This window comes from Chelonia mydas, chromosome 4 (assembly GCF_015237465.2).
Source record: "Chelonia mydas isolate rCheMyd1 chromosome 4, rCheMyd1.pri.v2, whole genome shotgun sequence".
NCBI classification, from domain to species: domain Eukaryota; kingdom Metazoa; phylum Chordata; order Testudines; family Cheloniidae; genus Chelonia; species Chelonia mydas.
Window position 1 is genome coordinate 106282717 of NC_057852.1, and position 27976 is coordinate 106310692.

Here is a 27976-nt window from a genome sequence, read left to right on the forward strand (position 1 = left end):
ATCATAGAATCATAGAATATAAGGGTTGGAAGGGACCTCAGGAGGTCATCTAGTCCAACCCCCTGCTCAAAGCAGGACCGATCCCCGACTAAATCATCCCAGCCAGGGCTTTGTCAAGCCTGACTTTAAAAACTTCTAGGGAAGGAGATTCCACCACCTCCCAGGTAACGCATTCCAGTGTTTCACCACCCTCATAGTGAAAAAGTTTTTCCTAATATCCAACCTAAATCTCCCCCACTGCAACTTGAGACCATTACTCCTTGTTCTGTCATCTGCTACCACTGAGAACAGTCTAGATCTATCCTCTTTGGAACCCCCTTTCAGGTAGTTGAAAGCAGCTATCAAATCCCCCCTCATTCTTCTCTTCTGAAGACTAAACATCCCCAGTTCCCTCAGCCTCTCCTCATAACTCATGTATTCCAGTCCCCTAATCATTTTTGTTGCCCTCCGCTGGACTCTTTCCAATTTTTCCACATCCTTCTTGTAGTGTGGGGCCCAAAACTGGACACAGCTCTCCAGATGAGGCCTCACCAATGTCGAATAGAGGGGAATGATCACGTCCCTCGATCTGCTGGCAATGCCCCTACTTATGCATCCCCAAATGCCATTGGCCTTCTTGGCAACAAGGGCACACTGTTGACTCATATCCAACTTCTCGTCCACTGTAACCCCTAGGGTCCTTTTCTGCAGAACTGCTGCCGAGCCATTCAGTCCCTAGTCTGTAGCGGTGCATGGATTCTTCTGTCCTAAGTGCAGGACTCTGCACTTGTCCTTGTTGAACCTCATCAGATTTCTTTTGGCCCAATCCTCCAATTTGTCTAGGTCCCTCTGTATCCTATCCCTACTCTCCAGCGTATCTACCACTCCTCACAGTTTAGTGTCATCTGCAAACTTGCTGAGGGTGCAATCCACACCATCCTCTAGATCATTTATGAAGATATTGAACAAAACCGGCCCCAGGACCGACCCCTGGGGCACTCCACTTGATACCGGCTGCCAACTAGACATGGAGCCATTGATCACTACCCGTTGAGCCTGACAATCTAGCCACCTTATAGTCCATTCATCCAGCCCATACTTCTTTAACTTGCTGGCAAGAATACTGTGGGAGACTGTGTCAAAAGCTTTGCTAAAGTCAAGGAACAACAAGTCCACTGCTTTCCCTTCATCCACAGAGCCAATTATCTCATCAGAGAAGGCAATTAGATTAGTCAGGCATGACTTGCCCTTGGTGAATCCATGCTGACTGTTCCTGATCACTTTCCTCTCCTCTAAGTGCTTCAGAATTGATTCCTTGAGGACCTGCTCCATGATTTTTCCAGGGACTGAGGTGAGGCTGACTGGCCTGTAGTTCCCAGGATCCTCCTTCTTCTCTTTTTTAAAGATGGGCACTACATTAGCCTTTTTCCAGTCATCTGGGACCTCCCCCGATTGCCATGAGTTTTCAAAGATAATGGCCAATGGCTCTGCAATCACATCCGCCAACTCCTTTAGTACTCTCGGATGCAACGCATCCGGCCCCATGGACTTGTGCTCGACCAGCTTTTCTAAATAGTCCCGAATCACTTCTTTCTCCACAGAGGGCTGGTCACCTTCTCTCCCTGCTGTGCTGCTCAGTGCAGTAGTGTGTGAGCTGACCTTGTTCATGAAGACAGAGGCAAAAAAAGCATTGAGGATATTAGCTTTTTCCACATCCTCTGTCACTAGGTTGCCTCCCTCATTCAATAAGGGGCCCACACTTTCCTTGACTTTCTTCTTGTTGCTAGCATAGCTGAAGAAACCCTTCTTGTTACTCTTAACATCTCTTGCTAGCTGCAACTCCAGGTGTGATTTGGCCTTCCTGATTTCACTCCTGCATGCCCGAGCAATATTTTTATACTCCTCCCTGGTCATTTGTCCAATCTTCCACTTCTTGTAAGCTTCTTTTTTGTATTTAAGATCAGCAAGGATTTCACTGTTAAGCCAAGCTGGTCACCTGCCATATTTACTATTCTTTCTACACATCGGGATGGTTTGTCCCTGTAACCTCAGTAAGGATTCTTTAAAATACAGCCAGCTCTCCTGGACTCCTTTCCCCCTCTTGTTATTCTCCGAGGGGATCTTGCCCATCAGTTCCCTGAGGGAGTCAAAGTCTGCTTTTCTGAAGTCCAGGGTCTGTATTCTGCTGCTCTTCTTTCTTCCTTGTGTTAGGATCCTGAACTCGACCATTTCATGGTCACTGCCTCCCAGGTTCCCATCCACTTTTGCTTTCCCTACTAATTCTTCCCGGTTTGTGAGAAGCAGGTCAAGAAGAGCTCTGCCCCTAGTTGGTTCCTCCAGCACTTGCACCAGGAAATTGTCCCCTACATTTTCCAAAAACTTCCTGGATTGCCTGTGCACCGCTGTATTGCTCTCCCAGCAGATATCAGGGTGATTGAAGTCTCCCATGGAACCAGGGCCTGCGATCTAGTAACTTCTGCGAGTTGCCGGAAGAAAGCCTCGTCCACCTCATCCCCCTGGTCTGGTGGTCTATATCAGACTCCCACCACGACATCAGCCTTGTTGCTCACCCTTCTAAACTTAATCCAGAGACTCTCGGGTTTTTCTGCAGTTTCATACTTGAGCTCTGAGCAGTCATACTGCTCTCTTACATACAGTGCAACTAGATAATACTTAGTCCTGCCATGAGTGCACGGGACTGGACTAAATATCCTCTCGAGGTCCCTTCCAGTCCAACAATTCTATGATACTTTAAACTTTACAGATCAACTTGAAAAAGTAACCACCTTTCCAACCCCTCTACGCCCAATCATTTTCCACATCAGAAAATATCTGAATAAATAATGTTATTTGAAAACACAGAAACAGAGCAGACAATTCAGAACCCCATAATGATTTAGTACTTTTTAGTCCTGCAGAACCAACACAGCTCTGGGCAAGTAAAATTCATTTTTCTTCTTGTTTGCACATCAACAGATTTATTATAATTGCAGACCTTTAATACGGATTATGATGTGCAGAGGAGAGAAAAAGAGGAATCTGAAAGTTAATAATGGAGTCTGCAGTAACAGCAATTAGAGAACACCATCTTTTAAAACTATAAATTGAGCATATATGCTACGAAATTTAGTGAGCCTTAAAAAGTTACACAACTTATGACTGCGTTTTCTATATCCCTCTCATCTTCTCTTTCAATCACTGTGGTCAAGAAACAGAGCAAGATGACTGGGGTCTGAAATTAGCAGAGGAACTCCTGTTGCAAGATTTCGTAAACCTTTATTATCCTAATTATCCCTGCGGAAGATTTTGTTTTGCACACCTTAGCACAATGAAATTGTGTACTGGCAGATGGGAGAAGACAGACAGTGAAAAAATTGTCAATGACATCTTTGATATTTAATACTAAGTAGAAAATCAATTTCTTGAATCAAACAAGTACAGTTATAAAAAGAGTTTATTTCCACTGCATTTCTCATTTCATTTTCCTCTGAATTGGTTATATTCATGTCTAGCACAGCATCAAGAATAATTTGTATGAGTTTCCTTGAACTGCAGACTCATCACCACTAGTAAATGAGGTTACACATTTAAGTTTAGCGATTTTTAAAAATCCCTGATTTAAAAATATTATAACAAGGGGCACTTGTCTAGGAATTGTTTTGGGGAAGTTCTATAGCACAGGCTATAGTGGTCAGGCTAGAAGATCACAATGGTCCCTCACCTTAGAATCTATAAATCTATTGTTAAGTTTATCACTAAAATCCTAAAAATATTGTAACAGCTGGAGAAGAACATCCTCTGAATTTTTGTTGTCTACAATGTGTCCACTGTGGCTAAAATTTAAAAACTACATACATCTATAGTTATCTAGAAATTATAAAGCACTGGTCTCCATTACTGTAGGTGATACAATCAACATACCACTAGATAAATAACAAAAGGCTGACTTGATATCTCTTAGACAGATGGCCACAGTGGACAGTGTTGAGAGAGTGTAAGAGTTGGGTGAAAATGTTTGTAAAAAAGGACCAAAATGTATGTGTTATTGTATAAAGGTCAATACCAAGTTAACTGAAAGCTATTAAAATCCCTGTCCCTTTAACTTAAATCATCCTGTGTAATATTATTCCACTTTTTATTTTAGCACAGACATGGTTTACAGTGTATATACACTGATTTCTATTTTGCATTTGAAAACGTACACAAATTGAAAGAGCAGCTTGTATAGCAGTTTTGTCCTACTGCCAATTACAAGTAGTAATTTTTAATTCAACCAGATTTTATCTGAAAGATCATATTAAACATTTACAGAAAATGGAAGCAAAAGTTGGCTGTAAAGTCATTCACAGTTTTAGGTAACTGAAGATTAACAGGCAAGAGTGTTTTTGTTTTTCTTTTTCTTGTTCTTTATTTTTTTCCTTGAGAATGTAGCATGCTTCACATATGATCTTTTAACGATATCCATTTTTATTTTCTTGTTCTTTTTTAGCCTCTGATTTCTGTCAGCTCTGGAAAAAAAATAGATAGACAAACCCATTACTACATGCTATCAAAGTACAGGGAATTATACACTGTAGTATACAAATACATAAATACAAGTTAAAAGACTGGACTGTTCATGAGCAAAAACTCAGAAGTATTATCACAAAAACAGCTATTAAAAGGAACATTTTCTTTGAAATTGGATTTGTGAGAGTCTAATTAATCTCCCCAGGGATAAGTTTATCCACTTTAACTCGAACACTGACAAAGGATCACATTTATTTTGCATTATACATATATAAAATCTTTACTCAGTCGTATAATTTTAGATCCAAATGCTTATAAACATTTAAAAGTATATATATATATGATCACAGATCAAATATAAAACATGGCAATTGTTGACACTGCACGTTCAATACTGAACTTCTCTGCTCACTTTACTATTGAAAAAAGTGCACAATGTTTAACAAACATAATAATCTGCACAGAATACAGGAATGAAAACCTAAATAATTAACAAGTGGATTCTTTTCCATCTGTCATGGGCATCCAACATGCTATCAACTAAAAACTACACAATCTTTGTACTAACAATTACCTACATTTGCAGGTGTTTACATTAACTAGCAAAGGAAGCCCATGTTAATCCAACAATTCAATGCACTAGAAACATGTGGAGAATAATAATAAACAGTGGTCTGTAAGAACTACAGTATTTCAGTAAAATATAGGTCTTTGATCTCACCAAAACCTGCCGGCATGCAAAGTTTCATGGAAAAGCAAGGTCACACTTATTTTCATGTAGATTTTACTTCTTTGAGGAAAAATATTTTTGGAAAAAATTATGAATGAGGATTTCCCTACATTTTGGCTATATATTATCCATAATTAGAATGATTGGAAAACAGAGATGTTCGGCTAAGCCTTGCATTGCATTGCTATTAGATAGCAAATTACACCTGAGCTGATGTAGTATGGACACAAAATGCTAATATAGTTTTTGGACTGTATATACAGAGGCATCTACTCATAGAGCCACAATTTCTGCCATCTCACCTATAAAAAGGAAAGGTTAAAACACTACATCATCCACTAATAAGTGCACATGCCTTACTAAACTTCAGTAATTGCATGATCTTATTATGGTCACCTTGGTTGTTCTGCTTTGGACAAAAAATAATGGATTTAAACTCAAAAAACTAAAACCTTACAGTAATTGTGGTTCTTAGAGCAGGATCCATGTGGACAAAACATCTCTAGGTGAATATGAACCCCATGTACACAAAATCATTCTTTTGGCCAACTGATGACCATGGAATCATCCAGTGAGAGTCCCTCACCCAAATGCATAAAAGCAACACAGTCCCAACGGCTATTCAGTTCCTTCTTACCACCCATGACAGTAAGATGGAACACAAGTGTCCTTGTAGCTCTATCTCAGGGGTTCTCAAACTGGGGGTCAGGACCCCTCAGGGGGTCGCGAGCTGTCAGCCTCCACCCCAAACCCTGCTTTGACTCCAGCATTTATAATGGTGTTAAATATACAAAAACACGTTTTTTAATTTATAAGGGGGGGAGGGGGAGGGTCGTACTCAGAGGCTTGCTACGTGAAAGGGGTCACCAGTACAAAGAACCACCACTTGAGAACCACTTCTGTACCTTCTCTTATTGTTTAGTGTTAGTTCTACCTAGTGTTAGTTATTTAGTAGCTAGTTAAGCTTGTTGACAAATTAAAATCTTTCCCCCCCTTTTTAATAGTTACCTTGGTGCTAAGGCAATGACTATGACTGGGTCTAAGTTTCCAGACGTAGAAACTTGTCTGGTCTGTGAGGCCCTTCAATGATGGACATATTAAAGTGCCTTTATTACCTTAGAGAGGGGTATGTGCCTGGAATACGCTCAATATGCAGATCTTTTTTCAAAACACACCCACGAAAGGCCAGACACATCTATTTAAAATTGTTTTCATTAGAGTGCTTCAAGTGAGAGACTCTGAAGCTCTCTAGAAAGAAGCTCCTGTCTCTTTTAAGGTCACATCTACACGTTAGCTGGGGGTGCGAGTCCCAGCTTGAGGAGACATATGCTAACTCTGATCACGCTAGCGCACTAAAAATAAAATGAAGCTGTGGCACTGTGAGCAGCTAGATGTGCCAAGTACTTGCCTAGCATCTCCAATGGGCATATATTTTTAGCACACTAGCTCAATCAGAGTTAGTGCAAGTATGTCTCCTTGAGCTGGGAATTATACCCTCATGTTAAAGTGTAGACAGCTAAGTCTGACTCAGCCAATCATGGGTCTCCTAAGCTTCTTTAAAACCCAGCACTTTATCAAAACAGGCAGAGTCTCTCTCAAAGTCCCCACAAAAGTCAATTAGATTGAGTGAGGGGCTCAAGGACAGGGTGCATGTGCAGTCCCAATGGACACTGTTGGCCAAAATATGACCCCAAATCCATGAGGCAAACACTTGAAGTAGTCGTATCTCCTTTTTATAGATAAGGCTGAAACAGAGATTAAATGACTTGGCCAAAGTCACAAAGGATGCAGGCAGCAAACAGCATGTGAAATGAAAAAACTCTCAGAACTTCCTCAATTTATTCATTATCACAGACAATTTGAGGTTACTGAACAACTGTTTCCCTACTTCTATCAAATCATTTTCATGAAATAACAGTCACGTCCCACAATTGAGAGGTGCAGTGTCAAACTTACTTGCCAGCTCTTTCAGTCACAGAAAGATTAGGACAGGTGCTGCGTTTGTGACCTGCTCCACTACAAATAAAGCAGACAGCTTTAGCACTCTCACAAGTGTGACCTTGAAGAGCACAGCGATTGCAAGTGTTGCAGTGAATCCAAGCTGAAAAATAACAGGGATTTATGATCTTGAAAAGACTCACAAAAATATATTAAAATTGAAACATGATTCTAACATCAAGAAGTCTACAGATTGCTTGCAATTTAAAAAAGTATTTTAAGGTTTACGTTTAGTTTCTATTTCACCAGCCATTTTTTTGTTTTCACTAAATGTGCCGGGAGAAAAGAAAAAAGGATCTAGGGACTTCCCCATTAATTCATTGCTTTTCTTTTATTAAATCCAATAAATTGATAAAACTGTTCTGATGTAGTAGTACTAGATTGTACTACTAAGCTCATCACAGGGATGACAGTCTTAATCTTGGAAATATGATATAGTAGTTAAAGTAACCAAGAAGCTTTGGCTCTGAATTGATAAACTAATCCTATGTATGCACAGACAGCTCCAAATGAGAGTTGCTGAGCTGCTTTCATGTATCTGAAATGATAAAACACCTGGCAGGGAGAGGGGACTAGGTTAAGAACCATTTATATATGTTTATAGAATTCAGCTGAGAAATCTATTGTAGAATCATGAAAAAAATTCTTATATAAACAGGAATCAGACTAAGTTCTTCTATAACTAATACAGAAGGAATCTACTGTGCCTTGATTCAACAACAAAAATGTTTTCGCGCAGCTGAAATCCACTCAGACAAGCTGAATTTTGGGGGCTGTCTATGGAAGTTGGTTTTTTTGGTTTGGTATTTTTGCACGGAATCATTGTGTCTTTTATAGTTTACTATTTTCATTTCTAGTTTTTGTTTTGACTTCTTTGGACTATAACTTATATAGTAAATGTACTTGTATTACTTAGAAAAATATTTTCTGTACTTACAGGGCTTTACGCATTTTTTGCAAAGAAAGCAATGTTTCCATCGCCTTCCATCCTATGAAATAGATTTTGTAAGTAATTTGTTAATTTTAAACACAAATATTTTCAAACATTACTAATGAAAATGTACTATAATTTTAAACTGTACTGTACACCCAGTCTTCCTGGCATACATCACTGAAATATTTCAAAAATATGGCACGTGCATGTACATAGGTGGCATACACAGATACCCTGAAAACACAGATCCTGAGCATCCTTTGGCAGCTGTTAGCAGAACTGATGTGCCTTCAAGGGTAGCATATTTTTCCACCTTTCCAAACACAGGAAAAATGGTACATGGAAGCATGCTTTTGATGAATGGGGTCATGAGGGTGAAGGGCAAATATGTAAACTTCTGGTGTCCTTCTTCCAACCCAAAATCAATCAGAAAAAGGAGACAGAAAATCCCACAGGACCTGATCCATAGCCCAAATCAACAGAAAGCCTCCCATACTGAGCTCCCTGCCACGAAAGATATACTGTCAATATCAGGACGGGTTTATAACAAAAGTATGCAAATACATCACTTTACAAGTGCTAAAATTCCTTTCCAGAAAGAGGGACTTACTTTTGATGTACATGAATTGCAGATCTCACAGTGCTGGTTCCCTAAACTAACATATCGCTGACACACAGAGCAAAACCTGAAACAAGCAGTTACAAAAGTATTGGTCTGCTGTTTGCTCAGAGAACCTTATCAATGGATCAATTCAACAAAAAGTTGCATGAGGAATGCAAATTTAGTTTGGTAAATTTAAAATCTCACTACCAAGCTATGGAATAATCAATTTGTTTTTTGTTTTTTTTAAATACTGGCTGGAGTCACTTGCGCATACACTGTAAGCAAATCCTTTTATACTTTACCTGTAACCCTCTTCCACAGGAAGTACTATCATACTTGGGGAAATGTTGGTGAAAATACGAACAGGAGACTGTTTACGGCCCGTCTTTCCATGTTTATAAAGTGCATGATTATCATAGTCTACCTAGAAAATGAAGGCACAGGAAGAACAAATTAATTAAAAAAAACCTCTAAACTTCCTACCAAGTCTATGCTAAAAAGTGACAATGGCATTTAGCATGTTTATTCCCTTTCTACACCCTCCAAGAGGTTCATGTTTCTATGAGTTAGACTCCATCCCCAGTGCAAACAAAATAGCAAAATTAAATTATAAACTCTAGAGCAGATATTAGGTCATCATTATTAATTAGTGTGATTATACTACTGGGGGTGACTCAGGGTTCCTATCACTTAACCTAGTGCATCTTCCTTTTTTATTACACTTTTGCACTGGGTAAGGTTATTTTACAGTTGCTGCAGAGGAAAGAGATATATCTCCTTTGTTAAAATAATCCATTACTTAAATGAAAACTGCATCCAGTTTGCTCAGCCTGGCAGCATGAAAGTTCACAGGCTAAGAAGCATTTCTCATCCCACATAAAAAAGTTTTAATTACAATTACTATTTCTGAGCCTAGTGCTGGAAACTGGTACCTTGCGTAGAAACTGTCACCTTGGACACTATCAAAATTACAGAGGCAAAAATGTAAACCTGTTTCCAATATAAACATATACAACGTTTAAAAATATTCCCTTCTTTCCTCAGGCCATTGAACTGAAGTTAGGACAGGTTGGAAACTATTTACTATTGCTTGTCTTGGGCTCTCAGCAGTCAGTGTCAGAATTTCACAATAATAGACTGCAATCACGTATCAGACTTTCACAAGAGATGAAGCTCCGAATGAATTTTTCTATCTTAAAAACGTGCTGCATGGTTTATTTAAATAAGCATTTCCCCAAACCACCATGTCATAACTCAATGCAGAAGCAAACACCAGCCCTTGTTACTAGGAAACTGGCTTAATTGAATAAGTAAGGTGAGTTCTACCTTCCTAGCTGTAATTTTATGTATCAGTAGTGTGATATACTCAGATGATATAGTGATGAGTACAACAGAAACGTAATATTGTTAGGACACCTAAGTCATTTTACACAATGGTATAAAAAACGGATACGCATAGTTCACCAATTTTAGTACAGAATATAAAAACATTTGTTTCACAAGGAAAGACGTTTTAATATACTTCTAACAGACACCCATACAACACAATTGACCTCAAAGATACAAATCCTTTGATATAGTACAACACTCAAACAATTTTACAAATTACATCTATCCACTCATGGAGCCAAAACCATTTCATTGCTTTATCCCTGACGCTTCGAACAAGCATTTGCAAAAAGAATGTTTCCAGTGGTATAAAGATCCCATTTCTAGCCCTGATGGGTTGTGAGAAACAGACCTTCAGCTTTTCATTGGTCCAGCATTTAAAATTATAAAACTTCAGTGGCCCAATGGGTAAGAGAAATTCCACGTTTAGGAAAAGTAAACTGTTTGGGTTTTATTTATTTAAGAGAGCTGTTTGACTAACTCAAAGAGCTTGTCTACAAAGGGATATTCAGGGCAAGTCTACACTTAAAAGTGCTGCATTCATGCAGCTGCACTGATGGAGTTGAGCCACTGTAGACACCAAATAGTCTCGGGGAGGTGGATTAACTGTGCTGATGGGAAAGCTCTCTCCCACTGACTTAGTGAAGGGGTAAGCAAACTACAGCCTGGAGGCTACATCCGGCCCTCCAGACATTTTAATCTAGCCCTCGAGCTCCTGCTGGGGAGCAGGGTCCGGGGCTTGCCCCGCTCTGGCACTCCAGCCAGGGATCGGGGTCAGGGGTTTGCTCCGCTCCACAAGGCTCCTGGAAGTAGCAGCTTGTCCCCCGCTCTGGCTCCTAAACGTAGGGGCAGCCAGGGGGCTCCACACGCTGCTCCCGCCCCATGCATGGCTCCCGCAGCTCCTATTGGCTGGGAACCGCAGCCAATGGGCACTGCAGGGGCGGCACCTGCAGATGGGACAGCGCACAGAGCCGCTTGGCCATGCCTCCGCGAGGAGCCAGAGGGGGGACATGCCGCTGCTTCCAGGAGCTGCTTGAGGTAAGAGCTGCCCAGAGCCTGCACCCCTGCCCCAGCCTTGATCCCCCCTCACCCTCCAAACCCCTTGGTCCCAGCCTGGAGCACCCTCCTGCACCCCCAACCCCTCATCCCCAGCCCAACTCCAGAGCCCGCACGCCCAGCTGGACCCTACACCCCAACCCCCTGCCCCAGCCCGGAGTCCCCTCCCACACCCTGAACTCTTCATTTCTGGCTCCACACCAGCGCCTTCACCCCCTCCCACACCCCAATCCCCAATTTTGTGAACGTTTATGGCCCGCCATACAATTTACATACCTAGATGTGGCCCTTGGGCCAAAAAGTTTGCCCACCCCTTCACTAAGTCAACAGCACAGTTAATCCACCTCTCTGAGAAGCAGTAGCTATGTTGGCGGAAAAAGCTCTCCCACTGACACAACACTGTCTACACGGGGGGAGTCGTGTGTGTGTTAGGTTGGTATAACTATGTTGCTCAAGAGTGTGGATTTTTCCACACCCCCGAGTGACACAGTTATACTAATAGAGGTCTGTAGTGTAGATCAGACCATAGAAATATTAATCCAAATTAACTAAAGGTGGGAATTTAAAATGGAGTAGCTATACTGCATTAAATCCCTGTGCGGACACACTCATTCAGAATTAAAGCAGCCATATTCACTTTGGAAATTAAGTAAATTAAACCGAATTAAGGCCACTTTAATTCTAAATGAGAATGTCCACACAGAGGTTTAATGCAGTTTAACTAATCCACTTTAAATTCAGACCTTATGTTTGGTTTATGCTGAAAACTTACATCTCTCAAGGATCTGAAAAATCCACCTTTAAGAGACATAGCTGGGTTGATGGAAGAATTGTTCTGTTGACCTAGCTAACATTTCTTGGGGAGGTGGATTAACTACAGCGACAGGAGAACCTGGCCCATCACTGTAATGAGTGTCTACGCTGAAGTCCTGCAATGGTGCTGCTGTAGCATTTTAAATATAAACATACCCTTAGTTAATGATTAACTTTCCTGAATGACCCCATGTGGGCAAGCCCAAAGCTTTGTTATATTAAAAGCATCTCACGTGAGAAGGATTAGTGGATAGCGGGCTGCTGAAGTGTCAAAGGAGCTTGATGAAGGCATCACAGTGCTCCACAGTTTATCTGAGCGATCACCAATATAAGTGTGGCATATATGTATCAGGTTAAGAAATAACTTGACAGATGCTGTGGTGTTTGCTTTGCTGCACAGTAAGGCATGAAGTTGAAGACAAATTGCCTTTTGCACAGAAGTATTTTGATTATCTACAGTCCAGCCCATTTTAATTTCTAATATGTGTAGGGTAAATTAAGAGCATTAATTAGATTTGGTCATACCTGGTAATCCATCATACTGAAGCTTGGGAAAAACTCAAGAATGCGAGACTCAAAGAAGTATGGAAATATCCAAAAAATGGGTAACTCTTTGCTACTGTGATCTAATAATAAAAAGATTCAGATATATTTTTTGTTAAATAAGGAAAGCAGAATGAACTGCATGAAAATGTACTAATATTTATGCACCCAAAGCAGTTGTGTGTGTGAGAATAGCTCACACGGAACCAATTCCGTTAAGAGGGCAGAATGTTAGCCAGACCACTATGAGTAGTTAGCTTCCACCTGGACAACAACCAAGGACAGGTGTAAGTGACATTGGTTTAATGTTTTATCCACAAAACAAATATAGAAGAAATTAAAAAAAGAAAAGAAAATGAAACTTTGTATAAAGAAAGTGATTTGTTGCAATGTCAGGACATTAGTCAAGAGCACCTCAACCATTAGTTAAAACATACATTTAAATTTAGCATATTGGTCTTACATCTTTAGAAACTAGAATGAAAATTTGTGTGCATCAACTCAAGAGTCAGTTACCATTTTTAAAACAGTAGTTTATTATTACGGGGTGATGAAGTTATTAACTCCATCATCTTATTTGCTTGTAACACATACCTTCCTCTTGTCTCTCTCTCCATGTTGCAATCAGCTTTTTGAAACTAAAAGCCAAGGGCTCCACCAAACCTCCAAATGGGGGATCAGTCACCAATATGACTCCTTCACCTTTCTCTTGATGCAAGAATTTTCTACAGATTTCATGTGCAGCCTGCAGGAGATATAGGTTACTTTCCAGAAAATGAGCTCAAAAAGCTTAAGGACAGCATTGGGCATTATTAAAAAATGTGTTTTTTATAAGTGTGCAGTTTCCTTTTAGAAGTCTGAAAATGTGTATTGCATTTTAATTTTTTTTAGTGAATTTAGTGTTTGTAAAAACTGATAGATTGAAAACACTGAAAATGAGTCCTTTATATTTCATAGGCTAGATATAGTAAGGATAGCAATAGCTCAAGCTTCCTAACACTGCCCTTCTTATTGGGTCCTAACCCTGACCTGGAGAGATGGAGGCTGCTAGGAGCGCGAGAGAGTAGCTCAATCTCAATGCCAATTCAATATCTGCTCTTTTTCCTTGGCTGGCAATTAGTGCAAATTATGAATGCAGATGGAGAATAGCTACCCCACTAGGAATTAGGATAAATTCACCAGTTCATTCCATATCATTACCAGATCTATTACTTTTCAGAAACCAACATTCCATTTTGGAGCTGGATTTCCACTGATAGTAGAATACTAATCTAGATGTGAAAGGCTAACATCCTACACAATCATGTACTGTTCCTTCCCCTATGAACCATGTCCAACTCTGTCTGGTGGAGGGGGAGGGGGGGAAATCTTTATAATAACTTCTATTCATAAAAGTGCAGTGGTTCAATAGCCTCAAATAATTTATTATACTATTATGTATGCACTTCTATAGTGCCAATCATTTGAGACTTCCCATAAGTTAAAAAATTAAACTACAATGGGGTGTAACTATCCCTAATTCACTTTTTTTTCTTTTTCTTTTTTTTTTTTTAAAAGTGAGACACAGTAATACTTTAATAGAATGATAAAGGATTGGATTTGAACCAAGAAGGCAAGGAAAGTTTATTATGGGCCTGAAACCTCAAATAGCTAGTTTCACTCCTGAACGTTAGTTTTCTTTATTTTTTATTATTTTTGAGTCAACGTTAAAAGCTATGGTTTATGATGCAAAAATATGAATCCTAGGTGAAACCAAACTAAAGGGCACTGCTACAGATATATTATTATAAACTGGTATCTACAATAACAATGGCTCCAGAGGAGACTAACATTTATTGTGTAAAATTACTTGGATGAAGGTATTGTCAGAAACAATCTCAAATTTGTAGGTTATATTACAGTACGGTTCCACTCTGGAAAGTGACTATAAATATGGCATTGTGGGGTTGCATGTTTCTTTTCAATGATTTCCAGACCCAAAGTGCTCAGTATACCAGTAAAAAGATGTTTTTGCTAACTGTCAACACTACATATTTGTCCTCATTTCAGACAGTCAAGCTGAGATATTTCGATCTTGAACACTTGTAGTAAATCCTGCCCTCAGTGGACCAGTGTAACCCCACGGTCTTCAGTGGGACTTCAATAATAAATTCTACTAGTGATTCACAAGTGGGAAGCTTGTTCCCTCTTCACTGTGTTGGATCTGCAAGACTAACTGGAGTAAAAAGCAGTAGCCAGCAGATAGGATTCTGAAGACACAAAGGGAGTAATCTGCTGAGAAGGGTGGGGCCTTTTTTTTCTCCAAGTCACTTCTCAGAGTGGATCCTCACTTCAAGCTAGTACAAACAGAAAAATAAGATACAGCAGAACTTGATCACTGAGTACACCAGCTAACAGAGCGCCAACTACTAACGATCTGGGGTTGAGGAGGAAATTTTCCTGTGGATGGATTATTGTCCATTATAGGACTTCTGACACCCTCCTCTGAAGGATCTGGCTTTGGCCACTGTCAAGACAAGATACTGGACTGATGGGCCACCATTCTAATCCAGCATATTCCTAACTCTGTTCCATTCCTCTATATTGTCCATTTGAGATGCTTTCTTTCTTATATAAGAAAATAACTTGTACTGACAAACTCTCTCTCTTTAATACAAAATAACTAAAAAGTATTTAAAGTAAAAGGAACTAAAAATATTTAAGTAGCACTAGTTAAAATAGGCAGTAATGTCCTTGGATATAATGGTATAAGTTACTGAAGAAATTGACACTGCTATTCTTTGATCTAAAGTAGAGTTTGCTGGACATTACATTATGGTAACTATTTTATAATATGTTTGACCATATCAGTAATATGGACAAAGTTATACATGAACAACATACACAGCTTTGAGAAAACATTCAGGGAATTTGACTGGCCCTTACCTCTCCACCAAAGAAATAATGGTTAAACATATTATAGTGGCAGAAGTCTTCCTCTGTATAAAACTGTGAATACCTGTAAAATAAGTTTTGAATGTAATAGAAAACATAAATTCCTGTATGTTAGTAATAAGATTTAGGGTGAAAACTTGTGAGCACAGGGCCATGACTGCTTAATTACAAAATATCTTGACAGGCTGAGTGCAGAGGACAAGTACTTATATTGCCCAATCACTGAGCTAGTTGGAAAACAAGTATACCACATGGATCCTGGCTAGGGGAAAAAAAGAACAGATGGCAAAAATTAAAAATGAAATAAACCACACAGAAAAAATAGTTTGTGTATGTTCCCCATACAGACAGACACTTAACAAAACCTACCTGAAATCAATATCTAGCAGAAGGCTTTTAACACTGGACTCCTGTTCTCGTGATGCTTTTAATTGGATCAACTCATGAAGCCTGAGGTAATTAAAGCAAAGCAGTTTAACGTATCATATCATGAGTGCTTCAGAAAATAGTTAACTAGACAAGAATGACCAATAGTTTTCCAAAGAAAACAACTTATTTTTCAGATGAAATCACACTGAAATCTCCCAAATTCAAGTTATCAATCTTTCAGTTTCACTACTATTTAAAGTTAGAAAAAAACATCCCATTACCCGAAACACAATATTAGAGATTATAAAGCAGTGGAGATTGTTGAGCCCATCAGAATTCTCAATACCTTTTTTTTTTTTTTTTTTTAATAAAGAGAGGCTTCTTGCGTCAAGGAGAAACCCAGTGCACTTCAGTGCCAATACCATGGAAGACAGCAAAACTCTACTTTCTAATGAAAGAAGACTGTTGGTACTTCACTATAATATTTATAAGGCCTTCCCTTCCTGTATCTTCATAAGATCTTCATGAGCTGCTTTGGCAATACCAAGTACCTCAAACCAGAGCTCATGAAGGCACTTTAATGTCACATACAGAGGGAGAGAACCCTTCTGCTAGATACTGAATCACGTAAGAAAAAGGACTAAGCAAATTAGGTCTCGTCTATACTACAAAATTAGGTCGATTTTATAGAAGTCAATTTTTAGAAACCAATTTTATTCAGTTGACTGCGTATGTCCATACTAAGCGCATTAAGTTGGCAGAGTGCGTCCTCACTACCGTGGCTAGCATCAACTTACAGAGCGGTGCACTTTGGGTAGCTATCCCACAGTCTCCACTGCCCATTGGAATTCTGGGGTAAGCTCCCAATGCCTGATGGGGCAAAAACATCGTCGCGGGTGGTTTGGGGTACATTTCGTCAGGCCCCTCTCCCTCCTTCACTCCCTCCGTGAAAGCAACGGCAGACAATCCATTCGTGCCTTTTTTCCTGGGTTACCCGTGAAGACGCCATACCATGGCAAACATGGAGCCCACTCAGCTCACCGTCACCGTACGTCTCCTGGGTACTGCTGGCAGGTACTGCATTGCTACACAGCAGCAGCTCCTTGCCTTCGCAGCAGACGGTGCAGCAGGACTGATAGCCATCGTACATCTCCTGGGTGCTCCTGGCAGACCTCGGTGAGGTCGATCAGGGGCGCCTGGACAGACATGGCTATCCTCCTCTTAGAGCACTGAATGGGAGCCAGAGACTCCAGGTCATTCTCTTCTTTAAGTTTCGTCTCATGGAGATTCAGTCCTGCCTGGAATATCATGTGAGCTGGAGGCCTCTCCCTCAGGCTGCTCTCCCAGCCAGCAGCACCGCGCGGTCGCACCTACCCCAGCCTACCCCTTGCTCCCATGGCTCATGAAGCCTGGACAGTAGTAAGAGGCAGTTCAACTATAGGCTGAGCAAGTGCAGAATGGTGGTAGAATGTGCCTTTGGACATTTAAAAGCTCACTGGTGCTGTTTGCTGACTAGGTCAGACCTCAGCGCAACCAACATTCCCATTGTTATTGCTGCTTGCTGTGTGCTCCATAATATCTGTGAGAGTAAGGGGGAAACGTTTATGGCAGAGTGGGAGGTTGAGGCGAATTGCCTGTCGTCCAATTTTGAGCAGCCAGACACCAGGGCGATTAGAAGAGCACAGCAAGGCGCGCTGCTGCGCATCAGAGAGGCTTTGAAAACCAGTTTCATGACTGGTCAGGCTTCGGTGTGACAGTTGTGTGTGTTTCTCCTTGCTGCAAACTCACCCCCTTTGTTGATTTTAATTCCCTGTAAGCCAACCACCCTCCCCACCTCGAAATAAAGTAATTATTGTTTTGAAACCATGTATTCTTTCTTTATTAATTAAAAAAAAATATGAGATAACGGACAAGGTAGCCTTGGTGGGATGGGAGAGGAGGGAAGGACAAGGCCACATTGCTTATTGTAGCCATACTAAAAATCAAACTGTTTGAATGACAGCCTTCTGTTGCTTGGGCCATCCTCTGGAGTGGAGTGGCTGGGTGCCCGGAGCCTCCCTCCCCCCAGTTCTTGGGCGTCTGGGTGAGGCGGCTATGGAACACGGGGAGGAGGGTAGGTGGTTATACAGTGGATGCAGCGGGGGTCTGTGCTCTTGTACACTTTCCTGCAACTCCAACAGATGCTTCATCGTGTCCGTTTGCTCCCCCATTAGCCTCAGCATCGCGTCCTGCCTCTGCTCTTCGTGCTCACTTAATTCTTTCCTGGCCTCTGCCACCGAATGCCTCCATGCATTAAGGTGTGCCCTATCAGTGCGGGAGGACTGCATGAGCTCGGAGTCATCGTGAGTGTGGTTTTTTTGCCTTCTAATCTGTGATAACCTCAGGGACGGAGACGATAGGGGGAGCGTAGAAACATTCTACACTCTACAGTTCTGGGGGGACTGCATGGTCACCTGTGCTGCTGAGTTCGCCACGCTGACCAAACAGGAAATGAAATTCAAAAGTTTCTGGGGGTTCTCCTGTGTACCTGCTAGTGCACCAGAGTTCAAAGTACTGTCCAGAGCAGTCACAATGGAGCACTCTGGGATAGCTCCTGGAGGCCAATACCATCGATTTGCGTCCGCACTACCCCAAATTCGACCCAGCAAGGTCGATTTTAGCGCTACTCCCCGCATCGGGGAGGAGTTCAGAAGTCAATTTTAAGAGCCCTTTAGGTCGACGGAACGGGGTTGGTTGTGTGGACGCAGTCATTTTTAAAATCGACCTAACGCAGCTAAATTCGACCTAACCCTGTAGTGTAGACCAGGGCTTAGTAACAAGAATTTCTTGCAAGACATATTGATGCTCACTAACATACCTTGGTGTGCCAACACAAAGCACTCTTTTGAATCCTAGAGCAATAATAAGGTCCAGCAGAAACTGACAGCTTCTATCTGCAAACAAATACTGTGCATTTGTCTTCTTATTCTTCAGTGGACACAAAAGTTGACTGGGCCTTTGTAAATGGGCAATGGAGAGATCACTAAGTATTTGATGGCCAGAGTGTTTTCCCCACTCTATTGGCAATAGCAACTGCTGGCATTCTTGACAAAATTTCCTTTTTGATAATGGCAATAGACCAAACTGTTTATACCTTCAAATACAAGATAAAATGAGGAACCAATTTTAGAAAACAAACCATTGAATGAAGGTATGAAATTAGTCCAAGTATTTTATAAAAGTTTAAACAATACAGTAGCACTATTTCAAAGGTACTGAACCTCAATCAATTAATGGTTAGGAAAAAAAAGTGTTCAACAGCATGCTTGGGAAAAGCCTTACTTGACAAGAAAAGGGTGTAGCATGGGGGCTAAGTGTGTTGTGAATCTCAACAGAGATTGGTATACATAGAGAAGAGCCTATTCCTGCTACCAGCTAATGAGCTACTCCTTTAACTTAAGTGGTAGAAGCCTGTTTCTTTGGTGCTAAAGGTTCAAATGACTGTAGTAACTGAAAATATTGGGCCCCCTCCAGACTTCTAGCAGCAACACGGTCAGCAATACCCTTGGACTGGGGCAAAAACTTCTTCTACAAACTCTGGAGTAGGATGATAGCAAGACCTTTATGAAATATTCAGTAGTGTACATTTCTTTTGTGCTATCCAGCTCACTTAGTCGCGTAATTGGCTTTCATTTTTATATTATTTTCCAACTGCATTCACTACTTGATTTGAACTCCTACTACTGCTGACCTACATTATTTTTATTACCTTAGCGCCCACAATGTGCTAGGCACTGTCCACTCATACAAAGATACAGTCCCTGCCCTGAAGAGATCACAATTTAAGGAAACTTTTCATGTAATTTTATCTTCATAGTTGATTGGTTCTTATTTTCCCAAATCTTGTCTGTAATTTTTCATATTTTTAATTAGCATAATGGAGGGATGATCAGTACATATGATGTACCTAAACTATCTACATGCTCATATTTAGTAATGAAAATGCACATAGTAACAATACCTTTCCATGTTCTGTCTGTGTGACAAAGAGGGTTGACAACTTCTATTAACTCCTTCTCGTGCTGAAAGTCTAGCTTCTGACACCTGTAGATATAGAAAATGTAAACAAAGATGTGAACCTAACTATGCTATATGAAAAGTTCACACTTCTCTGTTGAAAAAAAAAGTATGGATTCCCAGAAGACCTAACATTTCTATTTCAGCATCTGACTATCCCTGCAAAAGATCCTACTACTCAGAAGAATTCCCACAATCCCTGCAGAGATCATGGCAGCATTCAACATACTGGGAAGGTGATTCCCTGAAAGAATTCAAACAGCCTATGAAAGGATAAATTCCCTTCTTCTCATCCTTCTACAATAATAAAACCAGGAGTGGGAAATCAAAAATGTTCTGTTGCAGTGGAGTGAGAGAAGGATTTACCCACTGCTAAAGGATGCCACAGTCTTAAATGAGATCCTAATCCCTGTAAGGAGTATAAACCTGGTCCTGCCACCGAGGACAATGAGAATTTTACCATTAGCTTCAATAGATGGAGGATCAAGGCCTTGTAGCTGGCCTGAAGGTATGATTGGCCCTCCCCAAGTATTTTAAAAATATTTATTTTATTCCTATAAGAAATTCACACTTCCTGTCAGATTTTATTTAACCTTTTTAATGCAGCTGCAAAACATCTACAAAGAAGCGACAAAACTAGTTTATTTAAAGGACACAATGGAAGGCTGTGAAGTTTAATGGACTGGGAACCAACGAACCTAAAGTACGTATAATTCCTGTATGGACACGTCTATCCACTGGCAACACCACTTCACTCCACACAATCCAGCGAATAGCCATCTCACACAGTTTTCAAGTTAGACAACTTTTCATCACTTCCAAACAGCTGGGTTTGAACAGCAGACCAAATGGTGAAAGGCTTAAGAATCGGATTGATAAACATCCATGCTAATATCATCCCCCAAGAAGTGAGTTTTAAGATCCAATTTGAATCATGCAGACATGTTGACAATAGTATTGGAGAAAGAGATAAGTTACACATTCATGAATGTGAAGAAATGATAACACCAAGCCCAGTGGGAAGATACTGTGGCAAGCTATTCCCTCCGAGCTCCACCAATGCTCATCAATCCTGAGTTAACATTATTTTTAAATTGTCTGAGCAAAGACATACAAATCAGGAAAGGGTGCAAGGAACTGTATTGTGTTATGTAATATTCACATAGAGTGACATTTAACCTCAGCTGTACTTCCTTTGAAAGCAAATCCTATTTGAAACTGGATCTCCAGAGCTGCAGGGATATTTCACCATTTAGCCCATTCTCTTTGTCCAACCGCTGGAACTTTAGAAATAGTAAATATTATTGCTTCTCAGATAAAAGAAATCTTCAGTTCAAATATAAATATATACACACACACAGGAAAAAAAAAACATTAGCCATATCTTAAATAGTATTTTCTTACCTTTTCATTTTCCCATTGAAAAAAATTGCAGTCTTTCCTATCTCTACATGCTGAACAAGCATAAAATCTTCTTCCCTCTTCTTTTCCTTGGCTAATCTTTACAAACAGTAGAGTAGGACCTAAAGAAGAAATGTGCTGAGATCAGTACCTTTAAAAGAAAAAAATGCAATTTTTCCATTTGCTACAACACTAGTTATAAGGGATTACAGAATTAGATCTGAGATATATTTATGGCCATCCCTCCCCGACCCTGCCTACGTCCCCTCTGCTACAACTCGCCCCCATTCTCTCCAGCCCCTTCCCGTCCCGAGTTCCCTCCGCCCATCAGTCTCCGCTTGCCTCTGCTCCCCTCCAACCAGCCCCCATTGTCCTCAGCCCCACCTTTCCTTCCCCTCCCCTGACATCCCTCCCTCCGCTCCCCTCCCGGGATCCGTCCCACTGGCCGGGCTCAGGACAGCGCTACCCCCCGACTCACCGTGCGGGCAGCAAGGAGCGGGCCGGCCGGCCTCCTGCCCCAGCACCACCGCCACCCCCGAGCCCCGCAGAGCCCTCTCGCTTCCGGCCGCCGCATCCCCCATATCAACTCCTAAACCCCGCTCCGCGGAAGCTGCCATGCCACCGTCCCGGCAGCCTTAGCGCCCCCCGCCAGTATCGGGTGGTGATGATTCCTGCGGGCGAGAGAACACATGCAAACCCCTCCCTGCGTGCGCCGGCTGCAGCGCCACCCCGTGGCCGGAGGAGCGCCCGCCCCAGGTGAGTAGCACCTGGGATTTGCAGCCCTCGTTAAATCACAAAAATTAAACGTTTTCCTCACTTCTGTCCCTTCCCTCGCCCCCATCCGCACAGAGAGCTGCGGCTGCACCTGCCCAGCCCAGGCCCCATTTTGAAATTTTATTCTCGCACATCTTTTAAAAACATGATCTCCTTGCTGGAGGTGGGGAGAGCTGAAGGAGTCCCACGAGCTCTGGGTTTTCTTGTTCTGCAGGAGCTGGTTATTGTTTGGTTATTGTTAAGGAAAAGTTAGCACATGTGACTCCATGTTGGTTTGGGGCCCACCATTGTCCAAAAACAAGCACATCATGCTCCGGGAGGCGTGTTCCTTAGCTACTGCATTCCTGTGAAAATCCTCCTCCTTGTCTCCAGCCTGCCTTGACTCCCAGTATCTGTTCTTTGTCACTCCCTAAACTCCCTATCTCCTGGCCTTTGATGTGAGGCCTCCCATCCTGATAATAAAAGTTACTGATGCATGGCTTTAGGACCATGCTGTGTAATTAACATACTAGTTTAGCACGAGGAATGCACCAAGCAGGGATAGGTAGTAGATAAGAAAAGGGTTTGTTTACTAGCTAAGGTTTCCGATGCACGAGGGCAACATGCTTTGCTAAAAAGTATATAACCTTTGTATAATCTGTATTCGGGGTCCCCTCCTGGCTAGCAGGGGGGCACCACGCTCGAGCGTAATAAACTTAGTGTCTTTTGGGAACTCTGCAGTTGTGGACTTTATGTGCCTCAGCCTAGATTCAAACTGTGCGTGACCTATCAGGTATAATTCGCAGCATTTGTGTGCGTGTCCTACCAAGTGTAATTTGTAGCATTTGTGTGCGTGTCCTATCAGGTATAATTCGCAGCATTTGTGTGCGTGTCCTACCAAGTGTAATTTGTAGCATTTGTGTGCGTGTCCTATCAGGTATAATTCGCAGCATTTGTGTGCGTGTCCTACCAAGTGTAATTTGTAGCATTTGTGTGCGTGTCCTACCAGGTATAATTCGCAGCAGTTGTGTGCGTGTCCTCTCAGGTATAATTCGTAACATTCTCACAACTCTCATCATTTGCCACACTCAAAACAGGCTTTTCAGATGTGGGTGTAATGCAGGGGAAGTCTACTCCTTAGACTGCAACAGGAACCATTTGAACTGGAACTGTATTTTAGTAGGTTTTATCTGATTTTTCTGTATCACTGCTCTTGGAGTGCGACATCCATATTTTCATGTGTTTATACTTTAAAAAGTTACCTTTTAAATTGACATTTTTCATACACATTGACTTACACAGACAGAAAGGGTGGTTCTGCACAGGTAGGCCTCACTGTGGGCCTACTCTGAAATTTGACTTCAGCACAGGAAAGTTTACGTGTGCAGCTGATCCCTTTGCACAAGCATTGTTTTCCAATTTCAGTCACAAACAAGTTTTTACTGCTGTGGATGCCTATTTCACCTACAGAATCAATACAGCTGAGAGTGGATGAACTGCATTCTATTCCTTCTCAATCAAAATTCTTAGTGAGTGCTCATTTATACAACCCCACTGAATATAGGGGAGTTGCACAGATGTCACATAGAGCAGAATTTAGCCTGCACAACCTTTGTTACAAGTCATAGATATGATAAGAAAACCCAGCTGGTGTCTCAGGTGCCAGGTGGAGGTTATTCACTGTCAGATAAATATAGAAATCAGCTACCACAGAATGCCCTTCTGACTTTGACAGTTGCTTCTTTAAGTAGTACTGGTTCTGAAACTAGGGGTTGAAAAGCATATCTCCCTGTGGTAAAAGTGCAGTCCTTGTGACTCCATAGGACTTCTGCTCCTTCTCAAATGTTACATACATATACACACACACACCCCAGAAATTTAAAACAAGGCATCACCCTCCACTAAAATAGCAAAGAAAAAAGGGATGTGGAAAATCCTACTCTCTTCCTTGGTACTTAAGGATATGTCTACACAGCAAAGAAAAACCTGCAGCTGGCCCATGCCAACGGATTCAGGCTCATGGGACTCAGGCTTTGGGCTGAAATCCAGACTATAGGACCCTGCAGGGCCTGAGAGCCCGGAAGTCTACATAGCAATGAAACAGCCCCACCGCCCTGGCCCTGCAAGCCTGAGAGTCAACTGGTGAGGCCAGCCATGGGTTTTTCTTTGCTGTGTAGACAAGTAAGTGTGCCAAGTACATGCTATCTTGGACAACATATGGGCACAGAACACAAAGGGAAACGAGCAGGTAAAAATAAAATACCATGTTTTTAAGGTTTCAGAGTGGTAGCCGTGTTAGTCTGTATCAGCAAGAAGAACGAGGAGTACTTGTGGCACCTTAGAGACTACAAATTTATTTGAGCATAAGCTTTCATGGGCTAAAATCCACTTCATGAGATGCATGCAGCGGACAATACAGTTGGAAGATGTGTGTGTGTATATGTGTCTGTGTGTATATATATATATACACACATACATACACACACACACACACACAAACAGAGAACATGAAAAAACGGGATTACCATAACAACTTTAACAAGACTAATCAATTAAGGTGGGCTATAATAGCGTGTGTGTGTGTGTATATATAAAAAAATCTTCCTACTGTATTTTCCACTGCATGCATCTGATGAAGTGGGTTTTAGCCCATGAAAGCTTATGTCCAAATAAATTTGTTAGTCTCTAAGGTGCCACAAGTACTCCTCATGTTTTTAAGAGTATCTAACTATAGATCATTAGGTAGAGTCAAGCTGCCTGCACTTGTTAGTTTCACAAGCATATTATTCACGGTATTTATAAATTCAGCCAAGAGGAATTCCTGTTTGCTCCTTGCTATTCATTGGCAGGAGACAAGTTGTAACAGAGCAGCAGCACATACGTTTATATTGTGTAAGGGAAAAAGACAAACTGCAGAGTATTATTATTTTAATAATTTGTGGAATGATTATAGAAATGGCAGTATTCAGGACTCACTGTTTTCTTCTGTTGTTGGTGCTTGTTAATTTAGATAGGTAAAGAATAGCTAAATAATGTAACCATTTTCAGAATACCTATTCTTGTTTCAGTCTCATCATAGATGAATGGCTTCAATGCCACATGGCTGCCTGAACAGCTTCTTCACAGCGGGTACTTGAGTCTCAACAGAATGTTAAGTAGGCAAAAATAAAGTTAGTATCCAAGATATCCAACTGCTTATTAGAAACGTGTAAGTTTGTTAGTATAGTACTAATGGCATTGCAAGTGTTTTTTGTTGTACTCTTTCCCATTATATGTAATATTGAAAAAACTTATCATAATGTTCTACATCATGTACATTTTATCTTGTAGAAAGTGATTTGGATGCAGACTTTACAAAAGATTAAGTTAAGGTCCTCTTCCTGCTTAAGAAATAAAAACACTTTAGGCAAAAACTGTCCATTTCAGACTGACATTTATTGTTGCAAGTAGGCATGCCCAATACCTTAAATATACTCTTTAAATTTAAGAAATTGTTCAGCTAAAAACTGAAGCCATAGAACCTTATAAAGGTGGCTGCCTCAATCATATTTTAAACACCACAGTCCCAGTAAATTCTACATTTAAGGCTTAGACATTTTAGTAAATCAAGGGAATTCTTGACATGCTACAATATGTACATCAACCCAAAATTATATAAAACAGTATACAAGGATTTTGTTTTTGGGATTAATAGTATTGCTTGGAATTATAAAATACAGCAATGTCTGAAATACTTAAACTGTAGGTTTCCTAAAAGCAACAATATTTGTAACAAAGGTTTTTCCCCCACCCCAGGTCCTAACCTTCCAGGACATCACTGAAGTAAAAATAATTTACCATATCACATAAGCCACAGATGTGAAAGATGAGTCTATATTTTAAACTGGGTAGCTTCAACATAAAAACAAATAAGTGGCAGGCAAACATGGGGTTGCAAGGAGTCCAATGACAGTGTTGCTGTACTCTACACATTGCAATCTATTTTCTGCCTTTGCTGGTCCACATTAAATAATGGAGAGCGTTTAAACTGAAATGTTGCAAGTGGGATGGCTCAACAACCAACACTCCAGTGTTTTCATCAATCAACAATGGCAGGGAACTACTTTGGTGTCAGTTAATATACTCCATTGAATTGTCATACATAGCGTTAGCAATCAACCCATCAATTCTAAACAAAACTATGCAGTATTTTGTTGTCATGATGGAACTATAGAATGCTACCTATGGAGTAAATATAGTACAGACAATTTTCCATAAGTTATTTAAATATACAAGTGATCCTTAAAAGGCTAAAGACCAAATTTCACCCAACAATACATGTACATAACTCCCACTGAGGCCAAATGAAGTTGTGTACACATATGAGGGCAAAAATTTGCCCTAATTCTGATTAAACTAAGATGTGCTTTTTTGGTCCCCAACTCAAAAACCTTTGGAGTATTTTTCAAGTTTCAAAAATTGCAACTAATGCACTTTTTTAAATGCATGACCATTTTATTTGAATATTTTCCAACTCACTAGGCTATGAAAACCCATGGAATAACTTATGACATCTGTAAGCAGTAACACTGAATAGCATTTTACAATCAAAGAAAGAGAACATGCTGTGCTTCATTTCTAAAGCATATATAAAAAGGATCAGTTTATAATTGTATGTGCTCACATTTATATCCAACAATAAGCATTTTTTCTATGTTGTATTCAAAAGTAGTCTCAGCATATGTAAACTGTAAGTTTTCCCTTTAGTATGAATTCAGCCTATAAAAATACAGTATAGACAAATTCCTCTCATTCCCTGACATAAGGATTCACAATTTTGACACAAAAATTGTAAACTTTGATTACATTCAAAATACAATGCTTAAATCTTTACATTTTCAAGTTAAGTTTTGAGGTTTTGGCAGTCAGAGCCCTCGGTATATAGCAGAATTACATTATTGCAGAGCCTTTTGTGTAAAGTAGCTTACTAAATTACAGTCATTTACTTTCCTCTTATGTTGCTACCAGGAGGAAAAGAAAGGCTTCCTGCTATGAAAGGTCTGTGTGAATGCATTACTCAGATGAACAATTCGGCCCTGACTTCCAGTACTACTTCGCTCCACAACCACGCGTGGCATCTGAACTAGCTGAATTGGACTTCTTCCATCTTTTAATGCCTGAGTGAGATTTAGTATCTGCAGAAATAAAATAAAACAAAGTAAGTGGTACCTAATGAAAATTTGATTGTTCAACCTGTTTAGATGCTGCTCTTAAAAAAACAACCAACCAATCCCATAGGGTTCTGGTAATTCTATTTTTCAGGTTTCAGAGTAACAGCCGTGTTAGTCTGTATTCGCAAAAAGAAAAGGAGTACTTGTAGTATTGTTTCATGGTCTCTGTGTATATAATGTCTTCTGCAGTTTCCACAGTATGCATCCGATGAAGTGAGCTGTAGCTCACGAAAGCTTATGCTCAAATAAATTGGTTAGTCTCTAAGGTGCCACAAGTACTCCTTTTCTATTTTCTCAGTTATCTTTCTCCTAAAGAATCACATTGTTTTTTAAACTGCAAGTAAAACAACATAAGATATTACTGGGCAGCTGAACGTTCCACTAATCTTTTCTCTTGAGAGCATACACACCAAACCCTGCCTTAAATACCTCTTGTGAAGCAAGTTCTTTCTGAACTACTGGAATAGGTTACAAATGCAGAAATGCTTTCAGGTCTACATAGTCTAGCACATCTCCAAAGAAACCCATATATTAAAACACAGGAGGGCCATCAACATTTTCTTAGCCTAGAAGTCTGCCAGCTAAGATTTTAGCTATGAAATGACTGTCTCATATCACAAGAGAATGATTACAGGCTACCTTAAAAACCCATCTAAAATGCAGTTATCCTAGTTATTCTCTCATGTCTTTCATGAACC

At 40.6% G+C, this 27976-nt stretch overlaps 2 protein-coding genes across 8 annotated transcripts in view; both read right to left on the reverse strand.

Annotated features, from left to right (window-relative positions):
* Positions 1–3415: 3415 nt before the first annotated feature.
* Positions 3416–22177, reverse strand: ZCCHC4 (zinc finger CCHC-type containing 4). 5 transcript variants are annotated; one of them, XM_037897972.2, is made up of 13 exons: positions 21794–22086; positions 21319–21437; positions 19859–19941; positions 18716–18991; positions 15859–15939; positions 15481–15553; positions 13150–13300; positions 12538–12638; positions 9057–9178; positions 8761–8836; positions 8154–8205; positions 7175–7319; positions 3416–4487 (listed from the first exon to the last, which is right to left on the reverse strand). In XM_037897972.2, exons 1-13 carry the CDS (start codon positions 21930–21932, stop codon positions 4346–4348), a joined length of 1560 nt encoding a protein of 519 aa, XP_037753900.1. In that variant the 5' UTR covers positions 21933–22086; the 3' UTR covers positions 3416–4345. The 5 variants fall into 5 exon arrangements, 4 of the variants coding, with proteins under 4 accessions (XP_037753900.1, XP_037753903.1, XP_037753902.1 ...); XM_037897975.1 differs by having other exon boundaries at positions 21319–21466; positions 21794–21934; XM_037897974.2 differs by lacking the exon at positions 18716–18991 and having other exon boundaries at positions 21794–22177.
* A 3307-nt stretch (positions 22178–25484) lies between these two features.
* The window catches only part of PI4K2B (phosphatidylinositol 4-kinase type 2 beta), a 35824-nt gene continuing 33332 nt past the window's right edge, over positions 25485–27976 (reverse strand). For all 3 annotated transcript variants that reach the window (XM_007058101.4, XM_043544568.1, XM_043544569.1), the window contains one exon: positions 25485–27242. In XM_007058101.4, the coding sequence (XP_007058163.2) occupies positions 27069–27242 (174 nt within the window). In that variant the 3' untranslated portion in view covers positions 25485–27068. The remainder of the gene's footprint in view (positions 27243–27976) is intronic.